Genomic DNA, 18,465 nt, shown 5'->3' with positions numbered 1-18,465 from the left:
ATTTCTGTAGTACTGCTGGTCAGACATGGATATTTTTTACCCCAAATCAATCTTTTCCTATGAGAGTTTGTCAATTTATCCGATTTCATTGTTGAAACAGTTCCTCGTCAAACTGGCAAAATCATTCTACCCATTATTTGAATATAATTTAAAATTTATATATGTACAAGTTTAATATCATAGGCATTGCTCAGGGGCAACCCGTAATGGCATCGTGGGAAAATATAAGATAAAAGATATGTACATATTTTTGTGTACATCGATGAAAAGTCCATTTGTTTTCATGTTCTAGAATATTGCGCAAGTGATGCAATCTAATTAATACGTATTTATAAACGGAGTAAGTGCTTTTGACAGTTACATTCTGTTAATTTTGAAATCATGTGCATACAAATGTATGTATGTATGTCTATAGATTCGTTATGCAATCTAGTACATAACAGTAATATTACATTGAATAAGAAGAATTCCAATGTCCTTTCCATCACCTGAACATTATTCTCAACAGTATACATAACGGTATCCCATCCACTTGTTTCACGACACCTTTGCCATGAAAAATGAATAGTTCATATTTTTTGTAGTCTCTTTTCGCTATAAAATTTTATCGTACAACTGAGTGGCATTCTGAGAAATGCTGTTACTTTTTTTTCACGCCCTTTTGTTTCCTCTTTACCGTCTATTTATAATCCCAAGCCCCACACGGTGACGGTCCTTGTTTGCGGCATTATTTCTACCTGAAATTCATTGTCTACGTTCAGCCCTTAAAAATTACCTGAGAACTCACCTATCATTCTGCACGCATCACCCTTGATACCTTGCGCAACCTTTTTCTTATTACGACAGACAGATAAATCTTCCGGTATATGTATGTATGTATTTGCGGCTTTGGACAGTACCCAGTTTGAAAGCGCCACTAGTCGGAAGCTGGCATTGTATAATATATCTATATAATCTGCGGTTATTTAGAAAAATGTCAAGCGCATCGTTGGAAATGTCACAAAATCCATTAAAACACACAGCGTGACACTTTTTAATGTCGCCAAAGTTGAGCGAGTCTGCGGGGAAAATTGCAATGTGAAAACTCGCCCGATTTTCATCTCGATAGTGTGTGTCACGAGCACGCAAATTAATTATTATTTCTGATATGCGTCCGCGATCGAAATGCAATGTGTCAATCGTTGGTATAAGTACTTGCAGTTAAAATTTGCGTTAATTCACAAAGTGTAACGGGCGGCAAATATGCATTTGGGAGTGCGCAAATTTAGTAACTGCAATTAGCTCTCGACACAGTGGTTTTCAACAATTACACCGCAAAAACGTCATATTATGTATATGTATATGGGGTTATTACAGCCGCAATTGATCGCGTGTCGTTTTGAATGGACGGATTTTCGCATTTCCTGAACAACATGTATTTTATTTCAACATGTATAAGCCGAAAGGTTTGTGCCTCAGTGGGTTTATTCAATTTTAATTGGTTGAAATTTTAATTTGATTAAAATATTACTCAACCATTCTGGTGCATTAGGAATTACCTGATATGCCATAATGGTTTGAAACTTTAAATAAATAATGATAATTAAATGAATGGCTTTATGGTATGGGTTGGATCGAAGAGGAAATTTCTCATATGGTTGGTTGGTTGATAAATTTTATACTCCAGAAAATCAAGGTTTTTTTATGTTTTTCTCAGAAACATTTTGGTTTATTGAACTAAAAATTTCATATCTAAAAGTTTAAGTTTAATACCAACTTATGTATAAAATTGGGTAAGCATCTGTCAACCGAAAGTAGCAGTTTACTATTGTTCGATTTTTCTTCCTCTATTTTTTTTGACGCCTTGTGTGTGTGTGCTCTTCACGAAAAAATTCACATTCACATGTGAGCTCTTAAAATTTAAGTGTAATAATGTATAATACTGATTGAATTTTTTACTTTATCTATGTTTTAATAAAATCCGACAACCGAAAGTAGAACTTGTCTAGAAGTTTTCATACATTTGCGCTCAATTTGTATCGAAAATGCTGTCATAGCTATTAGTATTTCATAATGCTGCCGGTATGTGTGAATGTGTCTGTACGGTTCAATATCGAATTTTGTTTTGTGACCTTCTTATATTCCTCAAATACGTAATAATAGTCATGAGTTGGTCTCATCCGATTTTTTTTTTGTTTTCTTCTATAAAAATGTTGACTTTATATGTAGGTGGTGTGCTTTTTATTAGCTTTTCTCTATTAGTTCAGTGACATTCCTGCCCGTCAAAAATTTGCGATCTAAATTTGAACCACTTTACGCTTTAGATCGTGTCGATATTTTACCGACATACGGGGGTTAGCTAACATTGAAGTTACTTAATGTCTCCGACATGAAACTAGAGGAGTATCATCATTAACTACCTCATTAAAAATTACATCGGAATCTCATGTCAGATCCAAAGCGGCTTTCTACCGCCCTTTCACAACTCAATTAAATAGTGGTGAAAGTTACTTTTTTCCTCTCATTTTTACTAAGCAATTTCATGAGAAAATAATCGAGCCCAATAAGCTGTAGCTATTTATCTGTACTTGGGTATTTTCATTAGACACAAGAGATGAAATCAACACATATATTACAATATTTAATTTTTTCCTATAATTCGCGGTAATAATAAGTGATAAATATTAATGAAATGTACCTGAATGTGCGCGTCTATCGCATAAATAAATCAAAGTGTGGGGCGCGTCGGGCTACGGGCGCCGCTTGTCATCGCCGATGAATTATTTATTTTCATGATTTACACATGGTCGTGATCACGCGCCAAAGTGAAATATCGTCAAGAGAAATTCGCCACGCATTTTCAACCCCCGTGGAAATTTTCACGAGCACACCTTATAAGCACGGAAAATTCTAATCCAAACAAACTGAAAAAATCATATGTACAGAAATCGGAGGTGCCTATAAAGATAGGCAGAATCTAAAAATGAATGATTAGTGTATGTATTTGTGTAAAAAAAAATGCTCTCCACATCCAAAAGGAGTAAATTTATCACCAAACGTGACTCCATAGTTGTAATGACATAATTAGTAAGCATAATGGCAGATTGTAGTGCATAGAAACGGTTCGATAGTGAACCGTCAATAAAGACGTCAACTCGAACACTTATTCAATTACCTTTATTAGTCACGTTTCGCTCAAAGCAATAAACATTCAACGGTCCAACAAACACACAGAGAGCATTCATTCTGTCGGGCGAATCTCGATAAATAACCGAGTGGAGAGGGAGAAGGGCACGTACATAATATTGCATTGTCTTGTGATTTACCGCATACGTACAACTATGGACAATGTAAATTATTCGCTCAATCAAAATTACTACAGGTGGTTTCGCCCTATTGTTTCACAACTCACCCACACACCCCTCGCACGTCGATAGACTTGTTTGGTAAATCTCTTCAGGTGGGTATCCGTATGAATGTGTAGAGATTTGCCAGAACAGTCTCTTTTGTACGGTCTCTGGCACCAATAATAATTGTCGTAACTATGTATGTATGTATGTACACATGTAGAGACCTCTCAAATACGTTCTGATAGTCAAAGAAAAGTTATGTTTTCAATGCAGTTTTTAGATCATATTGATAAAAGGTTCGTGAAATATCGCACTTCGGAAGAGACGCTCTCAGTCCAAAATCAATCCTAAAAATCGAAATCAGAGAGTTTAAAACAAAGATACATAGATGATATATAAAAGAGAGCCGCCAAACAAGTGGCAAGAACGCCATGGCCAAAGAACGAACACCACATCGGTCATTTCAATTTTATAAAAACATTTCTATCATTCATGATATGTACATATATAAACTATTAGTGAACTACAAATATATATGAGAGATAATGAGAGCCTGCAATGCAAATTTTATAAGATATAGTGTGAAAATGATAAAGTTATAGGTGTTTATACAATTAAAATCTGAAAAAACGAAGGGGGGGGGGATAATAATACGACACGTATAAAAAATAATTCTTTATTTGTGGAAATGTATTTACATAATTATATTTAGAGTCCTTGAAAGACAGCAACGAACAAAGTTTGGATGATCTGATCAGTTGTACATATCTGATCAGTGATTTAGATGTGATGAAATGGTAGACAAGTTGCTGGTATTTGAGAAACAACTACACAATAAAAATTGCTGGAGACTTTTTGGACGATTTGCTTGCAACTAAATCTATAGATCAATTTCCACCCTCTGATATGCATCAAACTAACCTAATATTTCTTAAAACTTTTTGTTAAAAAAGTATTATACTGTCCATTAGTTAGTTAGAGTCCTCGAAGCTTAATTAGGATCATCAACCAGCATTGCGGTTCGGTGGTTGCGTTTATGTTTAGCACCGAGAGATTACGGGTTTGATCCCGTGCTAATCTTTAATACTGCTGGTTAGACTTGTATATTTGTCGATCGATTATTATCAGAGTTTGCCAATTTATCTGATTTTCATTTTTGAAACGGTTCCTCAAATTGGTAAAAACCATCCTACCCGTTTCACAAATATTTGAATTTGATTTATGTACATTATGTAAAAAATTATGTACAACTCTAAATCCATAGATTAATGGATTAATTAATTAATGAATTGTTAATTTCGTGTTGTTCAGCCTCTTGAAATACAGTGATTTATGTAATAAAATTGCTACAATGTTTGTAATTAAATGTCTAGGACAGGGTTTTCCAAATTTTTTCTGCAATGGAACACTTGGCAAACCCGGAAATTTCAACGGAACACTTATTTTTTAGGTTGGGTAATTCCCAGGATCGCCGAGAAGAATAATTTCGGGCCCTATGGAGTAGAAAATATTTAAATGTGTTTCAGTGTATAAAACCTTTCCAAATTGTCGCGGAACACCTATTCAGGGTCAGTGGAACACTGATGTTCCGCGGAACATAGTTTGGGAAACCCTGGTCTCGGAAGACGCATTGGGGTCTAACTGTCAGGCCTTCCTGGTATATATCTACATATGTAAAAGAATTAAATAAAATAAAAAAATCTCTGAAGAACCTCTACAACCGACAAATTGCTAAAGATTTGTCTGTTGATTTACCAGCGAACAAATCTCCACAGTAGAGCTTACGCGTAATAGGTGTATAATATTAATTTAAACAAGTTCTGCCGACCCCCTGAAGCATTTCTAGGTATCCCTAATGTAAGTACGTAGGTTTAGGCGTCGGAATGGCTAAGCACCACTTATTATATGGTGTCCCGAATCGACTATCGACGTTATCCAGTAATCCTGCGGGACTTATTCGGTCGTCGAAGCTCTCAGCGGGTAGTCCTGGGGTCCACAGTCTGTAATTTGCTCAAACCGACCGCTAATTTGCCACACCGTTTAGGGCTCATTTCCCGGACTACATACAACGAAAGCCTTTTACTGGACCGAAGAATGTCGGAACGTTTCTAGACCGGGGCGCCAAAGCCGCTCAACATGTGGTCCGCGAGCACCCTCTCCTCCCCCATCGTTCTCATAATTAAATCTTGCACGGCATGTCTGCACGAGAGAGCCTAATCAACTGTTAACGACGTGCATATGTATTTATGCCGTGTGAATGCATCTTCATTTTGTGCACTTATGCACTCGGGTGAGGTAACTACATACATATGTATACTGGGAGTAATTGCAGGTCTAATTCTCGCACGGATTATTGTATAAGAAAATTTGGTATTTTTACTTTTTATTAGCTCACTCTTAGTTCAGTGACATTTCTGCCCGTCAAAAATTTGTGGTCTGATTTTGAACCACTTCCACTCTTTAGGTCACTTTGATATCTTACCGACATACTCGGGTCAGCTAACACCGAAGTACATAAGTTGTTTTATGCCTTATAGATTATATTGCTAAATTCAATTTTTGTCTTGCGTATGGTTTCAAAACGTCGTGTCTGGAAAGAAGCACTTTAATTTGTCCTTTTATTGCATACATGTATTTGTTTTGTGAAATTATATTTACCATGGTGCTGTTACGGATTTTGCCGCAAGGCAACACTTATGGCCAAATACTTTATATACATTAATTATATTATTTTTATAAATTTGAAATTTTATTCAAATAATGATAACTAATTAGAATGGATTGGTAATTTGTTTGGAAATGTTAAAATAATGAAATCAGATAAAATGGCAAACTCCGATAGGAAACGATCAGCCTGGATTCACATACATATGTATGTATTATGTAATACATATACATATATCCAATACCTGAATGAATACCTAAAAAATTATCTAAATATTTTAAGGCTTTCTATTTGATTTTAGATATTTAAATAGTGTTAAGTATTTGAAGTCATTATTGAGACTCTTACGGAACAAAAATTGAAGATCAAATCACCTTTTTTATATACACAAATACATTGCTAAATATTGAACTTCAAAATGAATTATATTCTGAATTAATTCTAATTGTTTTGTATTATATGTGAATTTAATGATGTACATATTTATAAATTCCTAAAGCTGTGGTGGATCAATGCATATATTTCTACTATTATACATATGTATTAGTCATATAAAATTTGTAAGATTCATCTTTCGCGTATATATTTTGATCATTTTCATTTAATGAATACGTGTATACATATGTACATATATTTTGAATACATGTACGTATGCAAATGGAAAATACGTATGAATATTTATTTGTGTCTACGGAGTTTATTTGAAATTACACCCTTATTCTGGCCACGTCCATTAATTGTGTGCATTTGCATGCATAGTGCATTTCAGTGTATTTTAATTTCTATCTTGTAGTGATATATATGTATAATATCAAAAGACAATTTGCGACTTTGATTATGATGAGTGGTGTGCTTTGATGTGGACTAAGAACCCTTAACGGGCGTTCAAAAGTTAAATCAATTTTCATTTACTGAAACGTCATATTTCAAACTACTAATGACCCAATATAAATTCACGTCGGTTTTTTTCTTTATAAATGAATTGTGTCAAATGCATTTCTCGTGAGTGCGGCGCGTGACTCCCTTGATCTATTTCGAATGTGCTTTCATTTTTAAATAAAGAAAAAACTTGTATCCATTACAAAGTTAACGATTGAAAAATGAGAGCGCTTATGAAAGTGGAAGTGTAAAAGAACTGTGTGTGATATATTAAAGCGTTTAATACGGAGAAATGCATTCACATTTTTCACACCGTAGAAACTTTCTTTTTTTATGCTGAAACTTAAAATTTTCACGATGAAAAATCGTAGTATTAAATTTATTATTCGTTTCTACACACATCTCATGTGATATTTTTTATTGGTGCATATAAAATGATTGCAGGATTCTTACTTCTAAAAGGATTTTAATGTTTTCCACATTCAATCAAGCGCTTCTTGATTTACAATAAAAGCTTTTTATTATTCAGACTGAAAGTTTAGTGGTACTTAGTGTCATCCCTATTGTGATAAAATATCCCATTCCCTTCTTGCAATTAAACGGTTGTAAAATTCCCTTGCATTTATTTTCAATCCGTTTTATCACTCGCGTTCAATACTTACTTAAATTCGTACAAAATTGATACTAAAAATCTCAAGCTTGATTTATGTTTTCGGGTCTTTTATTTTCACTGTAAAAGAATCTTGTGCGAAAAATTTCTCGTATAAAATTTCCCAAGAATTTATCAGCATTGTTTCGCTCTTATTGTCCTTTCGCGATGAATTTATCTCCTTTATGATAAAAAAACGACTGTTGCGCCTCCTTCCATCTCACTCAGGTAACCTCCCCCTGCAAAAAAGTCATCATCATCCATCAACTGGTCTGTCATCGGCGGCTAAAATCCGGTGCTAAAATCGTACACTCCACAAACATACACATACATTCATATTCGATTGTATTTTTAACACTCGAAAATCTTCTTCTCGAGACGCTCTCGGGTCGTAAAGCAACCCCGTCTTTATTTATTTATTTGTATTGTTATTGAGAATATAGACCTTAGAAATGACTTGACAGTTCCATGCTCGGAGCTATTTGTCTTCCGTTAAAATAAAACGTGCATCCCGAAGCATGAAAGAGGTGTAAACAGGCCACGACTTTTTTAAAACACTGATGCTATCCAAAAGGTTACTCGTATGTGTGTATGGGACTTTCGACCCACAATGGGATATGATCTTAACCGATTTCTAAATGAATTATGTTACAGGTACAAATGTGCTCTTTACTCCATTGAATTAGCTAGGGATTGTATAATTTATCTCGCTTTTAATTTATTAAAAAATATTCATTGAAATACATTAAATAAATCATTTAGATGTACCTGCATCTGATGGTTCTGATTATTTTTTAATATTTTGTCTGTTTAAATGTGAATCTTGACACTTGCATATGCACTTTACATCTGTTGAAACCCCTTCTACATACATGTTGGCTCATTATCCAAAATGTATAATTGTCTTCAAAATTCTTTTTAAAATTCAAAACTGGTGCAATGTGGACAATTATTGATAAATTTTCATATGATTAGTCAACCAATTTGCCAATAATAGTCGAAAAGTTTTTGCTGTTGATGGAATTTATGGATGATTTGAAGAAATGATTACAATCTTCAGTGATAATGTAAAATTAAGACATTAAATCTTTTCCTCCGTCAAAATGGTAAGGATTCAAAAACAATCTATTGAAATCAATAAATTTATTACATTCTATGCTCTTATTGTCTTTTTTAGATACATGAAATTTTCATGTATTTCCTTTACCTTTCTCGAACGCACATATCATACGCTGTCATCCCTCTTCGTACCTGTCCATTAATTACGTTTAAGGACGAAGAGTGTCGGAACTATTGCCGTCAGCGTCACATAAAAAATTATATATCGAGCACACGTATCTATCTATTGTTGTCGGTAGTTCTAGGGGGGCGAAGGCCTAAGGGGGCCCCCCGCAGAGGTCCTTAAAAGCCCCATGTCCCGAACTACGGGGGACCAACACCGGGGGCGACGTACTAAAAAGATATTTCGAAAAAAAAACGCTATTTTCTTACTCACTAAGAAATTCAAGATGTTTTTTCATGTCATGTATATTAAGTATCATTTGGAAATGGAATATAATTGTTAATTATATGCTGATTAATTTAAGTGAAATAAAATTGACTGTTATTACGATCGATAATTACTATACATTTCGAATTAAATCCTACGCATTTCCCGATGCGTATCGTATAATTGATTTCGTTCGTATGAATGAACAAATTATCATATTGTTATTGCGTGTCATATAAATCAGCAAATAGTCATTGTTGTATCTAATCGTATGAGATATTTATTGATTTGTATATTGATAAAATTGTATAAAAGTATGTTCATTTTTTTTTCATTCCGTTGAAAATTAACATGCATTTATTCGTAACGATTTTTACATACCCTGAGTTAACCCTTTTGGAGGGCGAACGAGCATTCGATCTAATCTCATCTCCCAAACAGGTGACTCTGTTAACGATTCCGGACAATTTTAAAAGGTATCCGGGCCTATTTATTTCCATCCTTCGGAAAAGGATCCTACATAATCAACACGAAATAATAATAAAAGTAACAAAAAAAGGATCCGAACGTTACAAGATGCCGACAATGTTAACATCACGGGGGATTTTGAAGCCCGCGTTATCTGACGAAAAATTCATGAGATCCTCAAACTTTGTAGGTCCATTCTGAATACTGTGTTCATTTTATTCGATGAAACAATACGTATTTTAATCGTTAAACATATAATGGAAAAGGATCGAAAATATGCGGCCGAAATTAACGTATAGATAAATACCGTTGTAAACTTTATGCTATAATTAAAACAGGATGATATTAGTATTAAGCCGATTGAGAAACATCCCACGCGTTTTATAATCATATACTCTCATTAACGAATCGAAAACCGATTATGATACCCATAGGAGAGACATTCACTCTCGTTAGCGTACCTTCCTGTGTACGTGTGTGTATTTACATTTATATTTAAATTTTTTTTACTCTGACTTACGCTCTAGAATGCTATTTTGTCTAAAAAAAAAAGTGTGCACACCTGAAAAAAATCCGATTTAGGCAAATATTTTCCTCGTTCGCTGTCGCTCCAGTGTGCGATAGCAAAGAAACGCATTAGTTGTGATAATTCTTTGACGTTCTGATAAATGAAACTTCACCGGCAATTACCGTCAACGTCGACCCCATTAGTCCCCAAACAGGTGGAGATAAAGCCCGTTGAAGTTTTAGAAAGGAAAAAAAATACCCCGTCTCACAGTCTAATCGAATCTTCATAATTTTTTTCAGCACGTAGATTCCTCAGCGGTCACACGACAGGAGCCAAAAATGGTACGACCGGTCCTAGTGGTGCTTGGCCTAGTGTTTTCAACTTGGCTACTACGGCACGTATAGAAGCAAATGCCACTTGTGGACGAAACGGACGAGAGGAATACTGCAGAGAGCATAATTCACCAAGGTAACTGTTGCTTCAGATTTAAATTTATTTGTCTATATATGTATATAAAAATCAATGTTTGTCTGTCACCGATTCATCCGATTGCGATGAACCTTACAGGAGTTTTTGTATGTATGCCCGCGATGGTTTCTGTAAAAAAAATCGCCCAAAAACGAGAACGGAAACGGGAAAAACGGGAATGAGTGGCATTGTAACGCAATTTTTTCGCGTCTCCACCTGCGTTGCTATGGTAAAATAAACAATTTAAAATAAACAAATAATTTCAAGTGTGTTCGCTGCCTGTGTTTTTCCGCTGTTAAACGCTGGATAAGTCAAATTACCACGACTTTAACTCGGGAACGGGAATTGCATGCGTTATTGTGGAATTGCAACGCATACCGGGTACAGCTAGTCTTATATATGTACAAATTCCATACTACATACATACATACTTTATCGGTCTCCGTGACCAGACAGAATGTTAAATGACAGAAAACGCAAATATCGGAAGGCAAAGATCGAAAATCGAAAGATCTTAAGTCGAAAGATCAAAAAAAATGGTGCATGGTAAACGGTACATACTCACTTAATTTGCGCGAGCAGGATACAACAGGAACAAGAGGAACAGGCTTTTCCTCCCGTATTAATGTGCGCGCGCAGAATACAGGAGGAAAAGCATGTTCCTCTTGTTCCTGTTGTATCCTGCTCGCGCAAATTAAGTGAGTATGTACCGTTTACCATGCACCATTTTTTTTTTATCTTTCGACTTAAGATCTTTCGATTTTCGATCTTTGCCTTCCGATATTTGCGTTTTCTGTCATTTAACATTCTGTCTCGTCACGTAGACCCATACTTTATATATGTACATACATGTGTCACGGACAACTCCTATATACATAATGGCGTTATGATACGAATAATTATGATTATGATTTCATGATTAGAACAACTTAAAAATAATACCAATAAAAAAAAGTTTTTTGGTTTTTCTATAAAATAAAATATATTTTTGACTTTAAAAATTTGCTAAATAATTAATTATTCGTATTTTAAAGCAATAAAAAAATCACAATCGATAGAAAAAAATTAGTATTTATTCCAATATTCACTTTTGACGCAGCAATATATGTTAAAGATTGCAAAAGTCAAAAACCTGGAAAAATTGTGAATTTTTTTAAACACTCATATCTCATAAGCGATATGAAACCAACAAAAATCATTGTCATATTCGAATTTAATTTGTCAAACTTGGTAAAGATTGGTTAGTTTCCGCTGCGGTAAGTAAAAAACGTGATTTTTTGTTGCTCAGTGTAATTATTTTAATCGTATGTATATATATAGATTGTATATGAGCCATCCTATATATAGAATATATATGTATGTATATAAGTATGTCATAAGACGATTGTACGTTTTTCTTTCGGATTCCCTTTGTGACTTCATCTTCTTCCAAAACAAATAGTGGTGGTTTGTTTGGCCATTTGTCGAAGTAAACAATTACATATTTCTAAATCTCCATATGTAAATAATACATGGGTGGACGTTATGTTTTCAATTTTGCACCAGAATATTTTCAAATTTTATTTTATTTATCGTAGAGGAAGATCTGCACAGTGTGGAGTATGCGACGATCACAGTCCAGATCCCAACAAACGACATCCCATCCAATACGCCATAGACGGAAACAACGATCACTGGTGGCAGAGTCCATCTCTAACAGAAGGTGCCGAGTTCGAGTCCATCTCAGTCACCTTGGATTTGGGACAGGTGAGTGCTGAATTCGAATGATTTACGCTCGGTACGGTAGAACGGGAGTGATTGGTGAAGTTCTTCGACAACTTTAACCCCGATCGATGCTGCTTCGAATCGAATTAACAATAGGTGTCACGAGAGAAGGAGATGTCGACAAAGAAGCGGCGAAGTCGAACGTTCATTAATCAAGAACAAAGAAGGAAATGAAAAAGCATCCCATCCCCATGCCCCCCCCCCCCCCCAAGCATCGGATATACACACCCTAGAGTTTGAAAGTCGTTATTATCGAGTCGCTGAAAATATTCTTCGTCTATAATTTTGTATATGACGTATTCGAACTACATATATAAAGTCGGCGAAGATTATTTTCATCTTGACCACGTCGAGGTATTCCAACGAGGAAATTCATTGCACATGTTCGCCATGATTCACTTCCGTAGGAAACGATAATTCGGTCTGAAAACATTTACAATCTCGTAGGATGTATGTTCATATGTAGAGATTTCGATCTTTTGACCCTCGTCTTTTACAATTCGATTCGTTTGCGTGTTCCGTTCTGCATTTTCCGATATTTTTGTCGCATACATAAATTGACGAAAGTCGACAAACCCGTAAATGGTAATGTTGTTGATAAACATGCGCTGTGTTTACTTGTTTTCAAAAGAGCTTAAAATCACACTTGCTGCTTTATCCATTATGCTTCGTATTTGCTCTGGGTATTATCGTCCCGGGTTCGTTCTATACACCTTTGCGTTGTGTAATGGGTGCTGTTTAAATATTTTAATTTTTACTTTTCTTCTTTATAAGTGTGTTTATGACGTTTTTATTATCTACATATATACGTGGTGATTCATAGATCGGCGTACGTATTTTGAATGATTATAGGTTTTTTGTATTAAATAAACATGTATTAGAAAAATGCAAAGTTAATAATATGATACATATAGTGTCTAGTTGTCGCTTTAATTTACCACTATTACTTTTTTATATTTTAAACCTTTATGCAAAGTAATATATATATATATATACATGTTTTGTTTTTAATTTAATTTTACCGTGGTGTCATTGTAGAATCGATTCAAGGCGACAACTGTGGCCAACTTTTTACATATGTAATATATATAAATTTATAATATTGTTATGAATTTGAAATTAAATTCAAATAATGGTGATAAATGAGGGTAGGTGGCCAATTTGGTAGGAACTGTTTCGACAATGAACGATCGATTTAAGGTGACATAAATATATCTAAGGTCTTCCCAGCAATGTTGGATCAGGACTTGAACCCGTGACTCTTCAGTTGCTAACATTATTCGTTCACCACTGAGCTATGTTGCTGAATAATATGTATTTAGAAATAATGATTACATGTTTTGAAACGAAAAATGTTAATTTTCGATTTCCCACGATAGATGATGTGAAATTCTAGCATTGTATCAAGGTAATGATTTTAAACAATGTCCTCTGACCTCTCCCTCCAACCAATCGAATCATCTTGAAAAAAGTTCCTGTATATATACATACATATGTATGTACATGGAGTTCGGTCTTTCGTGTCATGCGGGGAAGACGTGCTTCTGCGTTCTTCCCGCTATTACTCGCTTAAACCCGGCTATTGCACGAAATTTAAACTAAAAACTTAACCATCTAATCACTTATTCTACTAATTGCATCCTAGTATAATTTAAGTGTAAAAATAAACAGCAAATCGGTCGTAAAAAGCGGTTTTATATCAGTTATTTCGAAAAATTTTGTGCTAATTTTTGTGTCAAATCTGAGCAAAAAAATATACGAACGAGATACATCTCCTTACCTGAATACAAAAAAAGGGTCCTTCAGTCGGTCCCACAGAAGCAATAAATCTTCCACATAATTGCTTCCAGCCAAAAATCTTTAACGAACTTTACTTAATAGAATAATAGCAAACAGAAACGGTGTTTCCCAACTGTCTATCAGTTCTTTTTTATATTTAAATTATATTAAAGTAATTCGTGTAATTTTATATTCTTTACTAAAGTTATTATTAAAATATTAAATTGCAAACCGCACTCACATATATAAATCCGTTGTCTCCAAAGAGGCGTCTCACGATAAAGATCTATAAAAAAGTAGTATAACAATTGCTAATCTATTATTATCATAACTAACTACTTTCACTTACAAAGTAACCCTGTTAAATGGCATGTAATAATTCATAAGTGATCCAAGTGATACCTAGGATGACTATCTGTCAAAGCTGACCACAGAGAAGAGTCTATGGCGGTAAGAACTCACTCCTTGAATGGAAATCTCTCTCAGGTACCGCCTTTTTCTCAACACATCTTGGATAAATGCGAGAAAAATAATATCCAAACCTCCAACAAGGTAAGAGTGACGATGGATGATAGCTTAGCTAATAGAAACCTGTATTTAGCCACGTACAATGTAAGAACGTTATCGAGTGAAGGAAGTGTGCTTGCATTAGAGAATGAATTAGAAAATATCAAATGGGATATAGTAGGACTTAGTGAAGTAAGACGAAAACAGCAAAACCAAATAATCCTAAAAAGTGGTAACTGTCTCTACTGGAGAGGGCTACCAAATGGTAGAATAGGAGGAGTAGGGTTTCTTATCAATAAGAGAATAGAAAGAAATATTATAGAAATAAGCGACATATCGGAACGTATATGCTATATAGTATTAAGAATCTCGAGCAGGTACACTTGTCAAATCTTCCAAGTGTACGCCCCCACATCTAGCCACCCAGACGAGGAAATAGAAGACTTCTACGAAAAAATACAGGACGCATACGATAATAGCCGTCACCACTTTAAAATAATCATGGGCGACTTTAACGCAAAAATAGGACAAAAGGCAAATACAGAAAGAGCAGTAGGCAATTTTGGTACCGGCCAAAGAAACGACAGAGGCGATCGCCTCATAGAATTCGCAGAACACAACAGGCTCTTTATCACTAATTCATTTTTCAGGAAAAACACCAACAATAAGTGGACTTGGGAGAGTCCTAAAGGAGACAGAAACGAGATCGATTTCATCCTAACAAATGCCCTGCACTCCGTTAAAGACGTTAGTGTTTTAAGTAAAGTAGATATAGGTAGCGATCACAGATTAGTCCGTGCCAAGATGGCCATTAATATAAATTGCGAACGTAGGAAATTAATAAAAGGATGCAGTAACTCTCCAGATTTCGCTCAACTAAGGTCTAGGAAAAAGGAATTCGAACTCGAACTTGGAAATCGATACGGGAAATTAAACCCAGAAGCAGACATCGAGGAATTGAACACTGTAATTAGTTCGGTTCTAACCTCAACAGGTAAGAAATTAGGTGGATTCAGGAAACAGATTAAATTAAGCAAAATTTCAGCGGAAACAAAAAACCTAATTAAGCATAAAAGGAATTTAGATAGGGATAATAATAAGCAAGAATACAATCTAGTAAATAAGGAAATTAAAAAGAGAATAGTCAGGGATGTCAGGGATTTTAACAGCAAGCTAATAGAAAATACCATTAAGAATAACCGTAGCCTGAAAAAGTGCAAACAGGATCTTTTCTTAGGCAAAAACCAAATGATCGCAATCAGATCAGAGAGCGGAGTAATAATTAGGAATAGAGAAGAAATCATAGACAGAGTTTACACGTTCTATGCAAAACTATACGAGAACGACAACGGCCAATTCCCCGTTCTGGAATCGACACACGGCCAAAGGGTTCCTGCAGTATTGCCTAGCGAAGTAGAGGCCGCGCTAAAAACTGCAAAGAACGGTAAAACCCCAGGGGAAGATAATATTCCCATTGAATTACTAAAATGTGGCGGCCCCCCCCTAATTAATATCTTAGCTAGGCTTTTCAGCAAATGCATCCAGAACCAAGCTATACCAGAAGGATGGAATAACGCAACTATCATTTTAATACACAAAAAAGGCGACAAAAGCGATATCAAGAACTACCGACCCATTAGTCTACTTTCAGCGGTCTACAAGCTCTTCACGAAGGTTATTACAGAAAGGCTGAAAAATATCCTCGACGAGAACCAACCTATAGAGCAGGCAGGGTTTAGGGCAAATTTCAGCACAATGGACCACCTCCAAGTAGTTGGCGAACTAATCGAGCGCGCCAACGAATATCAACGGCCATTGTGCCTAGGTTTCGTCGATTATGAGAAAGCCTTCGATACAGTTAGTCATAATGCAGTACTTAACGCTCTAAAAACACAGGGAGTGCCGGAACCCTATGTGGGACTGTTAGCTGCAATATATAAGAATGCCACAGCTTCGGTTAAAATTTTTTCAGGTACAGATAGATTTAGCATAGGAAAAGGAGTAAGACAAGGAGATACAATCTCGCCCAAGTTATTCAATGCGGTGCTTGAGGGAGTTTTCAGGAAATTGGATTGGGATACAGCCGGAGTAAACATCAATGGTCGCTTTTTGAGTCACCTTCGGTTCGCAGACGATATAGTTTTAGTAGCTCGTGATTCAGCTGACCTACTTATCAGACTAACACAGCTGGACAGGGAAAGTAGAAAAGTAGGATTAAAAATTAACGTAGATAAGACTAAACTAATGTTCAATAGTTATTGCATGCCTGATAGCATCCCCTTAGATGATAAACCAGTAGAAGTAGTAAATAATTATTTATATTTAGGTCAAATAATTGACATGTCTGGTAGTAAAAATGAAGAGATAAAGAGACGTATGAAATTAGGGTGGAGTGCATTTGGACGGATGAATGCTGTTTTTAAATCAAAAATGCCACTCTGCCTGAAGAAAAGGATCTTTGATCAATGCGTTTTGCCAGTGATGACGTATGGATGTGAAACTTGGACACTGAACGCCAAGATGCAAAATAAAATCCAATGCACTCAAAGAAGTATGGAACGCTGTATGCTTGGCATAACGAGGAAAGACAGGAAGCGGAACACGTGGGTGAGAAATATGACAAGGGTAGTGGACATAGTGGATAGAGTGAAGAGATTGAAATGGCAATGGGCGGGTCACGTAGCTAGGAGGATGGACGAAAGGTGGACAAAAGAAGTGCTTGAATGGTACCCGAGAGAAGGCAAAAGAGTAAAAGGAAGACCGCAAGGAAGATGGGTGAACGAAATTAGGAAAATGTGCGGAATGAGATGGATGAGTGTTGCGCAAAACAGAGACGAGTGGAAGCGTGTTGGAGAGGCCTTCATCCAGCAGTGGATGGCGAATGGCTGTAAATGATGATGATGATGATGATGATGATGATGTATGTACATATATCCTGTTTATAAGAATACTTTTTTTACTATTTAAAAATAAATACATGCTTAACACTCATCCATTGTAGTATAGTATCAATTTTGATATTTTTTGACTGATTAACATGAATCCAAAGTCACTGTTTTGCCAGATTCTTCCCGTGCGTGGGATTAAATAAAAAGAAAATATATTTTTCATATTAGGAATTAATTAAGATAATAAAAAATTTCATTCGGCCAAATGTTCATCAACCGAAACTCCCATACAAAACGCATCACACTCACAACAACCTTTTGTACCGTGGAAGTAGTTTTTTTTTTCTTCATAAAATCATTATTTTGAAAATAAAAGTTGTCGAGTGCTTCCTTGTCTGTATATCTTTATGTTAAACACAAACAAATTAAAGGTTTTTTCAATTTTCAAGCAATGAATATAACAATGAGTAGTTCCAAATCAATTTGAATACTTTTGAAAATCCATTTATATAAACATACATATATGCACATTATAATTAATCGATGCATCAAAAAAGTATTCATCATCATCAAGATACATATACTAATTTTAAAATTTAAAATAAATAATTGAAAACATCGAGTCGACCGCATTTGACATTTTGCATAGTTTGTAATGAGCGGCGAACGATGAGCACTTTTTGATGATGCAGAAAGGTTAATATCGCTCGACAAACTCAGTCGTATAATATAATAGTCGTTTCGTACAACATTCTCATTTAAAATTAAAGAAATCCAGCGAGCGGGTATACAAAACCCCACCCTCTAAATACCTACACACATTTGTGCATTTTGTATCTTGTCGCTCTAATATCCCGGTCAATATTTGCACACTGTCGAGTGACCAACGACAAGTGGAAAAGGAGCACGGCAAATAAGATACATACATATATGTTCATATGTACGTCCTTTGAGCCGGTTATTTGATTTCACGATTCTGTTTCCCCCCAACAACCCCCCGTAGATACTCTAGATTATTTCGTCGGAATTTTCTTTATACGGTATTTGATTAGCCGGGAATTCCGTTCGTTGG

At 35.3% G+C, this 18,465-nt stretch overlaps 1 protein-coding gene across 1 annotated transcript in view; it reads left to right on the top strand.

Moving 5' to 3' along the window:
* The first annotated feature begins 9,587 nt into the window (after nt 1–9,587).
* The window catches only part of LOC143921626 (laminin subunit alpha-1-like), an 82,082-nt gene continuing 73,204 nt past the window's right edge, over nt 9,588–18,465 (top strand). Inside the window, exons 1-3 of the mRNA XM_077444980.1 lie at nt 9,588–9,669; nt 10,287–10,455; nt 12,033–12,201. Of these exons, the coding sequence (XP_077301106.1) occupies nt 9,588–9,669; nt 10,287–10,455; nt 12,033–12,201 (420 nt within the window). The remainder of the gene's footprint in view (nt 9,670–10,286; nt 10,456–12,032; nt 12,202–18,465) is intronic.

This window comes from Arctopsyche grandis, chromosome 13, assembly GCF_051622035.1.
Source record: "Arctopsyche grandis isolate Sample6627 chromosome 13, ASM5162203v2, whole genome shotgun sequence".
NCBI lineage: Eukaryota > Metazoa > Arthropoda > Insecta > Trichoptera > Hydropsychidae > Arctopsyche > Arctopsyche grandis.
Note: the sequence above shows the minus strand (reverse complement) of the source record. Positions and strands in the feature narration are given on the sequence as shown.